The 12,698-nt window shown below is 43.9% G+C and overlaps 1 protein-coding gene across 2 annotated transcripts in view; it reads left to right on the top strand.

The window, feature by feature from the left end:
• Positions 1–12,452, top strand: part of LOC135400171 (uncharacterized) — a 66,955-nt gene extending 54,503 nt beyond the window's left edge. For both annotated transcript variants that reach the window (XM_064631910.1, XM_064631908.1), the window contains 8 exons: positions 330–371; positions 1,405–1,437; positions 3,205–3,240; positions 4,897–4,932; positions 5,662–5,694; positions 7,707–7,748; positions 7,916–7,951; positions 12,368–12,452. In XM_064631910.1, the coding sequence (XP_064487980.1) occupies positions 330–371; positions 1,405–1,437; positions 3,205–3,240; positions 4,897–4,932; positions 5,662–5,694; positions 7,707–7,748; positions 7,916–7,951; positions 12,368–12,370 (261 nt within the window). In that variant the 3' untranslated portion in view covers positions 12,371–12,452. The remainder of the gene's footprint in view (positions 1–329; positions 372–1,404; positions 1,438–3,204; positions 3,241–4,896; positions 4,933–5,661; positions 5,695–7,706; positions 7,749–7,915; positions 7,952–12,367) is intronic.
• The last annotated feature ends 246 nt before the right edge of the window (positions 12,453–12,698 follow it).

Here is a 12,698-nt window from a genome sequence, read left to right as displayed (position 1 = left end):
CGCCGCAGCAGTGGGGGCGTATGACGCTCGCATCTGACACCTCAGCGCACTGTAGCGGAAGAAGCAGCACTGATCTTTAAAATTCGTTCATTTAATATCTAAGCACTTTTAGGGCAAAACATTTCTCCATAAGCCGGTGCCGACCATAGTAGCATGTGTTTCATAAATGTGTTTCCGGATGCGAGCGTTCATTTGAAGTTGCATATCACGTTGGAATCATGCTATGAATTCCTCCATTGGTATGGATGATGTCACCATTAACTGTTTACCCTCGTGTGTTCTGCTCTCCCTCACACTTCATTGATTACACCACATGTTTCCCGTTATAGCTGACCGGCTACCTTGTTCAGGCACCGAGCAGTAGGCAGAACGTACGTACACAAGCCATTATGATGTTTGCAACTCAAACGTCCTGCCAAAACAGACTAATTTTTAGATAATAAACAGACACGAACTGCATGTTTACGGGTTGTTTCGGCTGCACGGTGACGTAAGCATCAGCTACCCACCTCAACGGACATCGCAAGGGTGCACGATCGCGATATAGACGATACACGAGTCTCGAGATATGGGAAACAGTATCATCAGTATGTTTACCCCCGAGTTCGTAGATATGACTTGACTTGATGCCGCGTCTTGACTCGTGCAAGTCTGCGCCAAGACTTGTCATCGCTCAAACCGTTTTTTTGTCTTTCATGAACCCTCGCGCTTGGCTTACTTCGTCAAGCCGTAGCCTGCAAACTTTAATTACGACTGGGAGCGACATTTTCGCTCAAGTTAGCGCCTAAAATTTGCATTGCTGTGTGAAAAACGACATTTCTTAGCGTTGACTTACAATATGTGTACACAAATTGATGATGAATCAGCTTACGTAAAGCTAAGCTAAGCCAAGGCAAGATTCTGAGTGTCACGTGACTTCCCGGAGCTGCCGTACTCTAGCGTTATTCAAGTCAGGGTCAAGGTAGCCAGAGCACTGACCGCGTGTAAACTCGAGCTCGCTGCGTGAGAACGCTACAAGCCGAGCAGGGTTTCTGAAGTGCACTGGCGCTCTTCCAAAGTATCTGCACGCCAAGTAGAGATCATATCACATCTACGAATTCGAGGGTTAGTCTCGACTCGGTGGATCACGAAATCACTGACAATGCATCGCGGCAGAGCGCGGACAACAAAGTGCATTTAGAACTAGTTGTCTGAATTGCATCAAATTGGAATACTTTGTACGGTGACACTGACCATGAAAAAGAAAGCATCAGACATAGCTTTCTATTTTATTTTTTAAATCTTTGGTATGAGTCGCTTGGGTCTTCGACTGTCGCTTCAGTAAAACGCGTTTGTTCTTCTTGTGGTCCACTATTTGTGATGACTTTACAGCGCGATTATAGTTACCGACAAAATGTCTTTCAGATATACTGGACCATGGTTAAGCTGCTACCAAAGGTACAGTCGTTTCGATTCGGTTTTCAGCCATGAGCACAGTGTCGTACTCGAAGGTTTTGCCTCGTCTGGGAAAAACCGAAGACCAGACGGAGATAGGAAATCACGCCTGGTCTGAAATCAGTGTTGGATTGTCTACTATTTTATAAGCTGAGGACAGATACCGAAAACATAGAGAAAAATTACTGCAGTTACTGGCAAAAACTTTGTGCCAGTAACTGCTGTAATTTTTATTCTTTTTTTTTCGCAGTAGTAATGACCGACCATGCCTTTGTGTCACAAAGTCACGATCGGTCATGGTCTTTTCCTGAAACTCTCGTAAAGTGGAACTCATTACAACCTGCTGTTGTTGAGTGTTGAGCACTGTTACAGAGTTTGTTAACGCTCTTTCGGAGTGTTATGCACCGTCAGTACTGCTATCCGTGCCCTTATTGCATCTCCTGTTTTGGTCCTTATGGGGACAAACAAATAGGTTGTGATGTCTCGTGCTGTTGTATCAACGTCTGCGATCCATTATAATGTTGAATTTGATACTTGTGTGATTTTGATACTTGAATGTGGTACGTGTCGATGGGATCAATGTATCATGCTTAGTTTTTTCTATTAGTTTGAGCTTAGGCTATATGACTGGGCATAAGTCCTCTTTCCTGTATGTAGTCAGAAGAAGTATCCACACAAGTAACCAGAGTGTAGCAAGTCGCCATTGCTCAAAATTAGATGATACGACAGTCTGGAGGTAGCCAGTAGTAGCAAAGTAGCCAAATATGCATATATCTGGCCACCCTGAGTGAAGACGCTTGTGTTCAGTGATCCAGTATTTCAGCGTGGATGCTGGCGGCGCTGACGTCAGTACAGTGCACGCGACCCCGCGTTGCGGTTAAATGTGGCGATGCCTTTATGTGTAGCGTGTACAAAGGAAAACCCTAATGTTAGAGCGCGCTAAGTCAACTAAAGGCGCAGATATAGTCCAACGTTTTTGGCGTCGCAGTCAGCGACAGCCGAAGTCAGACACGCCAAGCAAAGCGATCCGGTAAATTTGCGTTTATAGCGCGCGCGCGCGCGCGTCAGCAGTGGCCTGCAACCGTTGCGCATGCGCAAAGTCGCTGTGACTGCAGCAGCGCGACTCCGACTGCGCGAGCGCTTTCGGGGAAAAATAGAACATGCTCTATTCTGCGCGGACGACGTCCTAGCGCGTTGAATGCCGCCGGCCGCGCTAGCCACTAGACTATAGAGGGTGTGATTTCCCCCGGCGTAGCGCAACTGTGCAGCGCGCGTGGAGGATATTTCACGGGAGATGTATCTTTCTAAAGTTAATGATCGTCATCATACTACGCTTTTTCAAAGCAACTCCACGACTTCCCTGATGGTAGTGGTGGTGGCGTAAACCAGCTTGCCGTTGTTGGCCTCACGAATGTGGCCTCCCTGGCCTGTGGCCGTTGACCTCCCTGATGTCATCGCTGAAGGTCCTCCTCATTGGCCAACACGAATACAAAGCTAATACTAGCGCTGAAAAAGTTGATATGAGCTCACCTCCTGCAAGCACTAATTTTTAGCGATTTGGAGCACTATGGGGAGGAAAATTTTGGGCTATTTTCTAGGGCTGCATAAGAAATCGCTATATGTCGGAACAGGCCTTAAAGTGTCTAATGTGAAATGTAGAGCAGGCGGTGTTCCTCTACATATAAACGAAAGAATACCTTCGGAGAGCTCGCGACAGAACGTGCGTGTTTCAGCATAACATTGATTTATATAATTTTTCATCCGTAACAGCTAAGAGAGGCATACTACTCCCATTCAAACCAGCAGGTAAGACACATTCCTACATCACAAGTTGGCCAGCAGCACATAGAAAGCTATTTGATGTGGTGCCCATAGTGCTCTCCACATGGCGAACCAGCGCACATCTGCCCGCTCACTGTGCCAGTGCTATGCTCTCACAGTTACATACATACACAGGGTGTCCCAGCTAAATGCGAACAATTTTCTTTTAAATGTATATCTCACTTTTTCCGAGACGAAATCAATTGCAATATAGCATATCATGAAGGGCTCTCCTTAGAAATACATTAGCAAACTCGTAAGAGAAAGTCTTAATTAACTTTCAATGACTAACGGTTTAACTATAAAAGCTATACGAAGTTGTCCCAATGAGAACATCTGGTCCCTTTGGTCACCTGATACCGGCGCAGTTTTCAGAACAAAAATCCGTTCGATAGATCGTCCGCAAAGAATTGGTGAAGGAACACATTTTTTCTTTATTTGTTCATTGCGCATCTTCCGAGACGCGTCTTTCCTTCACCCCCAACGGGAGAGGGTGGAAGAGCACACTATCGCCTCTAGCGTGCTGGAGAAAGATTAAAAGGAAACAGAAAATGCAACCCAAGATAAGGGCAGTTCCGATAGAGTCACCCGATACATTTATTTTTTTATTTGTTTTCGTAAGGTAAAACTCATCTTCGACACCGGAGGTGGCACTGTGCTTCCTCACATCGAACCATCACATCTCTTCACCCTCTCTGGTCGAACATCATTCGCATGTATTGCCATTTGTTTTCACTGTGTGACTGGGAACGAATGTCATTCGCTGGGAATGACATTCAATTTGCCGTCAAAGAACGATGCTTGATTGTTAGAACGACACCTAGTGGCAATTTGTCAATATTCTGTGCGTTTGATAAGGACCAGTTGGAATAAAAGGTGTACATCACCCTTTAGGTATTGTAAGCTTGATCTGTATAGTTTGTGTATGTTCAAGCTGACTGAAGCTGGCGACTGGTCCAGTGTTACCTCATGAAGTCACAGCCCTTTGCTTGCTTCTTTGGTGCGGCCTGTCGGGAGCTCGTGCCGGTTGCGTGAAGTTTGCTTGACTGCCACGAGGGGCGTTAATTAACGCGGACACTGCAGAGGTGCAGTGATGCAGTCCTCGACTTTTGCGCTATTGCCATTTTGCTCCGAAAGAGTGCTCGGCTCCCGTACGTTTAAAGAAAATGTTTGCTACAATATAACTTATGTTCTAGCAAAATTTTCTTCCGGGTTTCAGAGTTTTCGGAGAGACCTCTGGAAATATGGCAAAAATGAACCCAAAAACAAACTACAGTGATACAACATTGAATGGGCTTGTAATATTATGAAACAACAGGATAGGCTTTGTATGTCAGCTACACCTGCCACATTTCCGCGGGTCTAAAAAAATTACTTACCTACTTAATTATTTATTACTTATTATAAGTAATAAATTAATTCTTAGTCGAGACGAGTTCTCGAACACCTCGATATCGACAGCAAACGTACAGAACACCTACTGCGCCAGATGTAATCGCAGATGCCGTCCGCCGGTTGCAACAATTCTTTTACGCTGTACATTAATTGTTTATGGCCATCTTGTTAGTTTCCATCGTTTACGTCCAAGAATCCATACCACGTATCGTTAATTTTTTCTTTTTACTTTCCATTCTACCTTAGGAATGGCAGTCGGATCTTGGAGGTATGATATTTGAGGTGAGTGCTGAATACCTTATAATTGTACAACTAAAAGTGAACAAGTCAAGGTGTCTGCTGATCTGTTCTTATATGTCCCGTACGTCAGTGCTTCCCGAACTCTGCTACTCTGCGACCCAGCATAATTCTAACAAAATGCGTCCCAACCTGTCTTCTCGCGGTGCCACGAAAGCATCGATTTCACTGCGTGAACTGAAGGGAAGTAACTGAACAGAACTGATACATGAAACTGACGCTGAAATTTTAGTTGACACTGAAGTCAGACTGCATTTGCTGGGCTAGACACCATCGCGAACAGACACAAAATACATGATGGCAATTGATGTTCTGAGGCTGAGATGTTGCTTCGAATCCTACAGCTGGCTAACCTTTTCAGTGACTTCCTTGTTTCATCACAAAATACATTCCAGCAGGAATGACTGCACCTGATGACTAAAGTAAGCTTTTAATGATGAAAGAAAGTAAAGTAAGCTTGTCGAACCCAGAGTGGAGCTTGGACACAGCAAAACTCAGTTCTGGCACGATGTTGAACTAAGCTTGGGATGTCGTATAGCTGGTAGAGGTTCGCGCGGATGCTGGTTTATAGGTCGTTCATTTGAATGGTGCTGATTTCCGTAGTGGTTGGTATGCTACGGCTTTCTCCAGGCAAATGTTAGCATAGAAGGTGCGGTATTTTGCGCGCAAACATGAAGCATCATTACGTTAATGAAGTTCCTGTCTAATCTGTAGGTGGGCGCTATCCTTTATCACTACGGGTTCGTGGTGAGTATTCGTGATTGATGCTTCTACTGACAGTATGAACAGAACGACAACACAAACACAAGACTCAAACCAACAACTTTCATTTCGAAATGTTTGCAAAAGTGGTATCCTCCGCTCTCTTACATTTCCCGGAGGCAGTGTTTCCTTTCCGAAAGGAAGACAGTTTATTTCCTCGATTGTGGCGCCATCTTTCGGTCGACAACATATTTAGGGTGGTAACTGAGCCAATTTACCACCCAAGGTACACCAGTCTCTTACATGACACAGCGATAATTTTTGGAAGAGCCGGTATCGTCGTATTTGAGGTGTAATTTAAGTAGAAACTACAGTGAGAAACACGGTTGTAGTTTAATGTGAAATGTTGTCACTTGTTGCGGCATATTTTCCGTTACTACGAAGAGGAAATCTCCGAACCCTCACTTGCAAAGTCGCTTGTCAGACGAATAGGACCTCAGTATTTGGGATGTCGCAGCCTATTAATAGAATCTGTGTTCAGCCAATTGCGTGTGTTCCTTAATTCATGACATGTCTGCACGACCTTGTGTACGAAGTTTGCAATTTTTTTTGCGCTCGTGATCGGCCGGTGAAGAAGATTTCTTGATTTTTCTGTTTATCATCGGTAACAACTGGTAAGTCGAAGTTTTACGGCGAAATTACGCTATATAGATGGAAATTAGCGAGAAAATAACGAATTTCGTATGCATGTATCATGTTTAAAACGTAAAAAAAAGGAGCAACAAAACATACACTATGAGCATATTTCGAGGAAGTCGTACTGTCCACAACTTAAATGTCATATGCTTTCAGACGATCCATTTGTATATTTCAAATGTATAAATTTGACACAGGTCCATAAAGTTAGGACCCACGTCCAGAGTTGAACCGTACAACTCTGTCAAAGCGATTAAAGTTGACACATTTGTGGGCTAACGTTTGAGACAAGCCAGTACCCCGCTAAATGGTATAAAAAGACAACCATTTTTGAGAGTGTGATTACACCAACCACGGTTGTACACTCTTCGACAGTGATTTATCCAGACCCCCCTTCGCCCCCTATCTGCCCCCTCTCCAAAAATCAGCAGGAGACCCCCTAAAATTTTGTGAAAATGCGCAATATTTCGTCAAATGCGTCAATTTCGTCAATGCGCAATATTTCGTCGCAATATTCGCAATATTTGCGCAATATTTCGTCATGAAGGACCATCCCTTGCGGATCCCCCCCCCCCCCCCAAGGACGAAATTCTGGGTAAGCCACTGCCATTCCATCCCGTCAAAAACCAATCGTGGAAAATGTACTACGGAAAATGTATCACCTCAAATATACGGTTACAAATCCGCGCTAAAACACAATCGCTCAAAAATCCCCTTTGAAAAATACACGTTAATAAATATACTGTCAAAAATATGCCTCTAAAAATGTGTTTTTCAAAATGCCTCATCGGGGATTGGCGCCTCCGCCATGCGGGGTAAATGGTAGCCAGATTCAAAACCCGCTAGTGGTTCCCAAGCATTAGAATATATATTACAATACTGATAATATATATATATTGACATTAATGAATATATTTTAAAGTGTTCTGAATGTCACCCCTGTTAAACCCTCTCTCCTCAATTCAGACGTTACTGCTTGGTCTTGAGTGTGTTGTGTTGTCCAAGTTCTGTTTCTAGAGTATTTCTGAATCTGTTACCTGCAGCCATAACCTTCTAAACTGATCATGCGGCAATGAAACGCCTCACCCAGAGGTTTAGACATCCATTGCAAATAACACACGTATAGTTGTATACTTTGTCGAAAAGAACTATAGCAGTTGTACTTTGAGAAGTTAATTTCATTCTAACATACTGGAAGTTATTTGCTGTGCTTTCTATGAGGCTTACCAAATCGCTTTGAATCATCTCGCTTGACGATTACAATGAGAGTGCGGAACATCTCGGCGGGAGCTAATGACGAAGTGAGCCATCAACGTATGTTCTGATATTTATTACTGCGCATTGTGTTTTTACGTTCCTAGGTCGACCAGAATCTTCGTGACAGCATCTTTGGGATCGGTGAGGTAATGTCGACAACAACGCAAACATTTGAATGTCATCCACCAAGTAGTTGTTGCTTTTCCTGGGTTGAAAAAACTCCCTGCTAGTTGGTTTCCACTGCTTCTGAACATAGCTGTGACAATGGTCGAGTCAGTTCTCAACTTATGAGAGCCTATTTCTGCCTTTTCAGCGACTCGGTGTCCTAGCCGCTGGACCCGAAAAGAAGGTAAGCCCCGATATCAGTAGCGGATAGCATTATGCAAAAACAGTTTGCGGATATAAAGGAAATTATAAGTATCTGTGCTTGAGGTAACAAGTCCAACTAAGTTTAAATCCATCTTGCTTACCTCAACAGTTATAAATGGTTTAAAGACCAACGTAATTTCAACGTGGATGAGGGGTGAGGTCGACATGGCAAAGGGACCCTTTTCTTTGAACTACTTTCTAAGCTGTAATAGACAGCATACATGAAGTCTTGTACTGTCTGTCAAAAAAAGTAAAACGGAGGCATATGTGTAAGGCTGAATAAGACGTTACTTGCCATTAGATGAGGTACTTGGAGTCGTTATTTAAAAATATGTCTTACTTCGAACAAGACAATTAAAAATACGCTAAATGTAAGCACGTAATAAAAACTGCAACACTTGTGACACAAGTATTCGACATGTATGTGGACACAACACATCAAGAATGGAAAGCATCGCAATCACGCATCATGGAAGCAAACTGTACACTATTTATTTATTTACTTATGATACCCTCAGGGCTTATTAGCATTAGAGAGGGGAGAGGCGTAACAGTAAGTTCAAATATAAGTGGATGGATACAGAGATACAAAACAAACAACGAACAATTAGACAAAAAGAACCACTACGTGGCGTTCAGATGATCACAAAGAACTTTCTTAAATATGGAAGGGTCAGTAATGGATGAAATAGAGCCGGGAAGGTGGTTCCACTCGAAAGAAGTTGTGGGCAGAAATGACCGAGAGCATGTATTAGTAGTGCAAAAGGGAGTTCCAACCTTCTGTTCATGGTCCAGCCGTGAAGAGATATGTGACGGACGAGAAATAAAAGAACGTCCGAAAATATCGCTATGATAAAATATTTTGTGAAATAGACAAAGACGAGTAACACTGCGTCGAAGTGAGAGATGAGATAGGTTAAGACTAGCTTTCATGGAGGTAACACTGGCTGGCCTGGAAAAGGCTAATCATTATTCCTTAAAGTGCCACTCCGGACTCGAAAAACAGCGTTTATTTTATTTAGTCCATAAAAAGAAGGTGCCTAAAGGATTCTATACGCGAAATTTCAATCCTGTTTGCGAGCGCTGTGCATTTTGTGCCAATTTTTGAAGATCTGCCCAGCCTCCACAAGCTTCGATGACGCAAGGAGCGGGTGACGTAATCATAAGCCCACAAATTGCAATGATGTCTTATTCTGTAGAGGGCACTCGTCTCCTAGCAACGACTCCGGCGTCCGGCAGGGTCAGGTGATGGAGAAGTCACATGACGCTGATCGAAAGAGGGGAAAATGGGAGAGATGGCTTCCCATTGTTGTGTTTTCTCCAAGGTCAGACTGTCCGTTGGGTATGTCACGTGGGGCTCCACGAACAGAGTGCAGAACGTGAGCCCCCCAGGAAGACGCGAAGGGCAACAACGTTGCCAGATGAGAGCCGGGTGCTCCGTTGGAGCATAACATGGCGTCACAGTTCTCAAAAATAAAAATTATTTTTTCTAGCTTTCGCATTACGCAGAGCCAAAATATTTTGCAGTAATGTAAAGTGAGACAAGAAGGTTTCAGTAGCATAACTTTGGTGAGATCCTGAAGACACGAGATTTAGTCCGTAGTGGTACTTTAATTGTCCACTTATGAAACTTATGTGCTTGAACTCCGATCACCTGATCGCTGTCTTTCCCTCGCGTGTGTGTTCCAACGCACTCCAAATGGTCTGAGGCAGATAATAACAATTGAAAATAAATTTACACGTAAGGCGAGACCCCCCAACACTTATATGGCTACATGCTATATGTGCCGCGGGGCGAGACTGCGGATAATTTTGACCGCCTGCGGTTCTTTAAGGTGCCCCGGCAATCTCGCACATATACCTGAGACAGATAAATCATCGTTGCCGGTGCCAGCCGGAAAGGTCCACCTTCGGTCATACGACAGTCATGAACTCATACCAGTGCCGGTTCAGAAGTAAACCCTGGACATAAGCGACGAAGTATAAAAAACAGATTAAAACGAAAACCGAAGGCGCGCAGCAACAGTCTACTGTACTGTGATACTGTGAGCAAAACGTGAGACAGTTCAATGATGCGTCCCTTATCTAAACTTCGATCCCAAAATGGGAACAATGTATGTTTCACGGAACATTGTAGACTGGGGGAATACGAGTGCCTAAAACGCACGTACACCACGCTGTTCATACGCAGCGGAAATGAATCAATCAACTACCCAGAAGCGTGTGTCTTTGAGCCAAAAGTCGGTCTGCAGCATTCAAAGGGACCGCAACGGTCTCACTAATGTGCACCATTGCATTCATTATATTATGCTCATTACGCTATACTTATTCATATTAACCAGTTTTCCTATCTAGTGCTTTTTGTATCCGTCTAGTGCGCTTCCTCTAGATATCCATATTATGCGTGCATTGCGATACATGCCAGCCATCTTCCATTAAAGCCATAACGAGTGTACAACATTATTGTTCTACATGTTGCTGAGATACAAGCTCTAGAAGGACTTCGCCGTGAAGCCTAGATTTCAGGAGAGATAGAGGGCCTAGGTCCATCACTATTGGCTCTCTAAACACTTTTCCCGCCTTCCTACCATAGAATACCTCCCGTGACGTCACGTTTATATGACTTTCTGTATTAGGAGTATAGACTTTCTGCGCGTTTATTGCCCCCTTTCAAGAAAAATTTGAATACAAGATGACGTCATAAAAATAACACTCATTTACATTTATCCTACACAAGTTGCGCAGAAGTGTGGGAACTTCTTCAGCATACGTCCTAACTCTTCAAAGTGTCACTCTGGACTCAGAAAACAGCGTTTATGTTATTCAGTCGATGAAAAGAAGATGCCTCAAGCATTTCATACGCAAAAGTTCATGGCTGTCCACGAAAACTGTGCATTTCTGTCAATGTTTGATGACGTGCTGAGCCTCCACAAGTTTCGATGACGCGACGACCGAATGAGGTCATCATAAGTGCACAAATTGCAATGATGTCAAGTTCTGGAGAGGACACTCGTCTCCTAGCAACGACGCTGCTGTCTGGGTAGGGTCACGTGGTGGAGAAGTCACGTGCCACTGATGGAAAGAGGGAAAAAATGGGAGAGATGTCTTCTCTCCTTCCTTTGTGTTTCCTCCAAGGGCGGAACGGTCGGATCATATGTCACGTGGGGCTCCGCTCACGCAGTGCAAAAAGTTAGCCCCCCCCCCAGAAGCCGCGAAGGGCAACAACGTTGCCAGATGAGAGCCGGGCGCGGTACGCCGGGACGTGATGTCACAGTTCTGAGAAATATAAATTAATTTTCTCTAGTTTTCGCGTCATATAGAGCCAAAATATTTTGCAGGAATGTAAAGTGCGACAAGAAGATTTCAGTAACATAAATTTTGTAGGATTCTGATAACACGATATTTAGTCCGTAGTGCCACTTTAAACCAGAGTTCGAGGTAACTCGTTAATGTAACTAAGTTCCTTCCTTTGGTAACTTGTACCTTAACTCGGTACTTTTGCGCCATGGTAACTTTCAGAGGAACTGGTTCCTTTTTCACGTAACTTTGCCAAAGTAACTTAAGTGCCAAGTTACTTTTAACTCGCTTTTCACTGACGTCCAAATATTTTCTTGTTTTCTCTCCGGTTCCTTCATGGCCATATTTTTGTGCATAAAACGTGATATTCAATCAATGACAGTATTTTATTCAGGACTAAGAACCGCTGCCATTGAAATTAAGCTGAACCACTGTGCGCCCACAGGGAGTAAGATGCAAAGCGTTCGAATAGACCTCAACCAGAGAAACGTTATCATGACATTGGTAGACAGACTGAAACCGAAACAAATCGGAGGGCGCGGGCTGGGTTCCACGAACGGGCACTTGTTCCCTGCCTCCCACTGAAAGAAAAGCAGGACCGAGGGTCACGTCCCTTTAAGGGACCATATTGTAATCCCCTCAAGACGGTGGCTTTCGGGGGCGACTTTGTTCACCTCTAGCTTCGAGTGTAGTTCAATTCTACCAAATTTGTGGCGCTGTCGAACACTATGACGTCATTTGTTGACAACAGGGAGAGGTCTAGTGTTGGACCTAAACGAAAACGATCTAAGCGTGTTGCACTCCTCCGCAGGCAGCTCAAGGTCTAACTCAACTGCTCACGCGCTGCACCTGCGTAATGCTATTTTGTATCCCAAGTAACTTAGAAGTAACTCCTTCTTTTTTTTAAGTAACTCAGTAACTGCGAGCTACATTTCAGGCTGAAGAACTTCGTTATGAACTTAGTTAGATTTTGCACACGGAAACCTAACTTGTAACGAGTTCTTTTTGACCCGTAACTTCTCAATCAATGCTTTAAACCGTTTTCTAAAGCTACACTACACTATTTATTTTGTAGCAATTTTGTCTTGTGTTTTTGCAGTAACCAACCGGAATGCAAGGGACGCTGTCATTGGGAGTGATGACGTTTCTTTGGCGCTGCGAAATAAAGGTGTTTTGCAAATTGACACTGGTCCAGTCATTTTGTAGCATTTTGCAATAACATTTACGAGCCGCCCGATTGGTCACGTTCAACAGAACTCTCGATTGCAGCATCTTCGTGCGTAGTTATGCTCTCCTTCGTCATTGTCAATTGAGGGAGACTGGAACAAGGCGCTGCAGCGTAAAAAATATCCCTTGAGAAATACGGCCATCGCCAGCCATCATCACTCGTCTAGAAAGTTACAAAGCCAGAAAAAAAATGCAGTACGGTA

The sequence above is a fragment of the Ornithodoros turicata genome, chromosome 7, assembly GCF_037126465.1.
Source record: "Ornithodoros turicata isolate Travis chromosome 7, ASM3712646v1, whole genome shotgun sequence".
In the NCBI taxonomy this organism is placed as follows: domain Eukaryota; kingdom Metazoa; phylum Arthropoda; class Arachnida; order Ixodida; family Argasidae; genus Ornithodoros; species Ornithodoros turicata.
The sequence above is the reverse complement of the archived record's forward strand: the minus strand, read 5'-3'. Positions and strand labels throughout refer to the sequence as shown.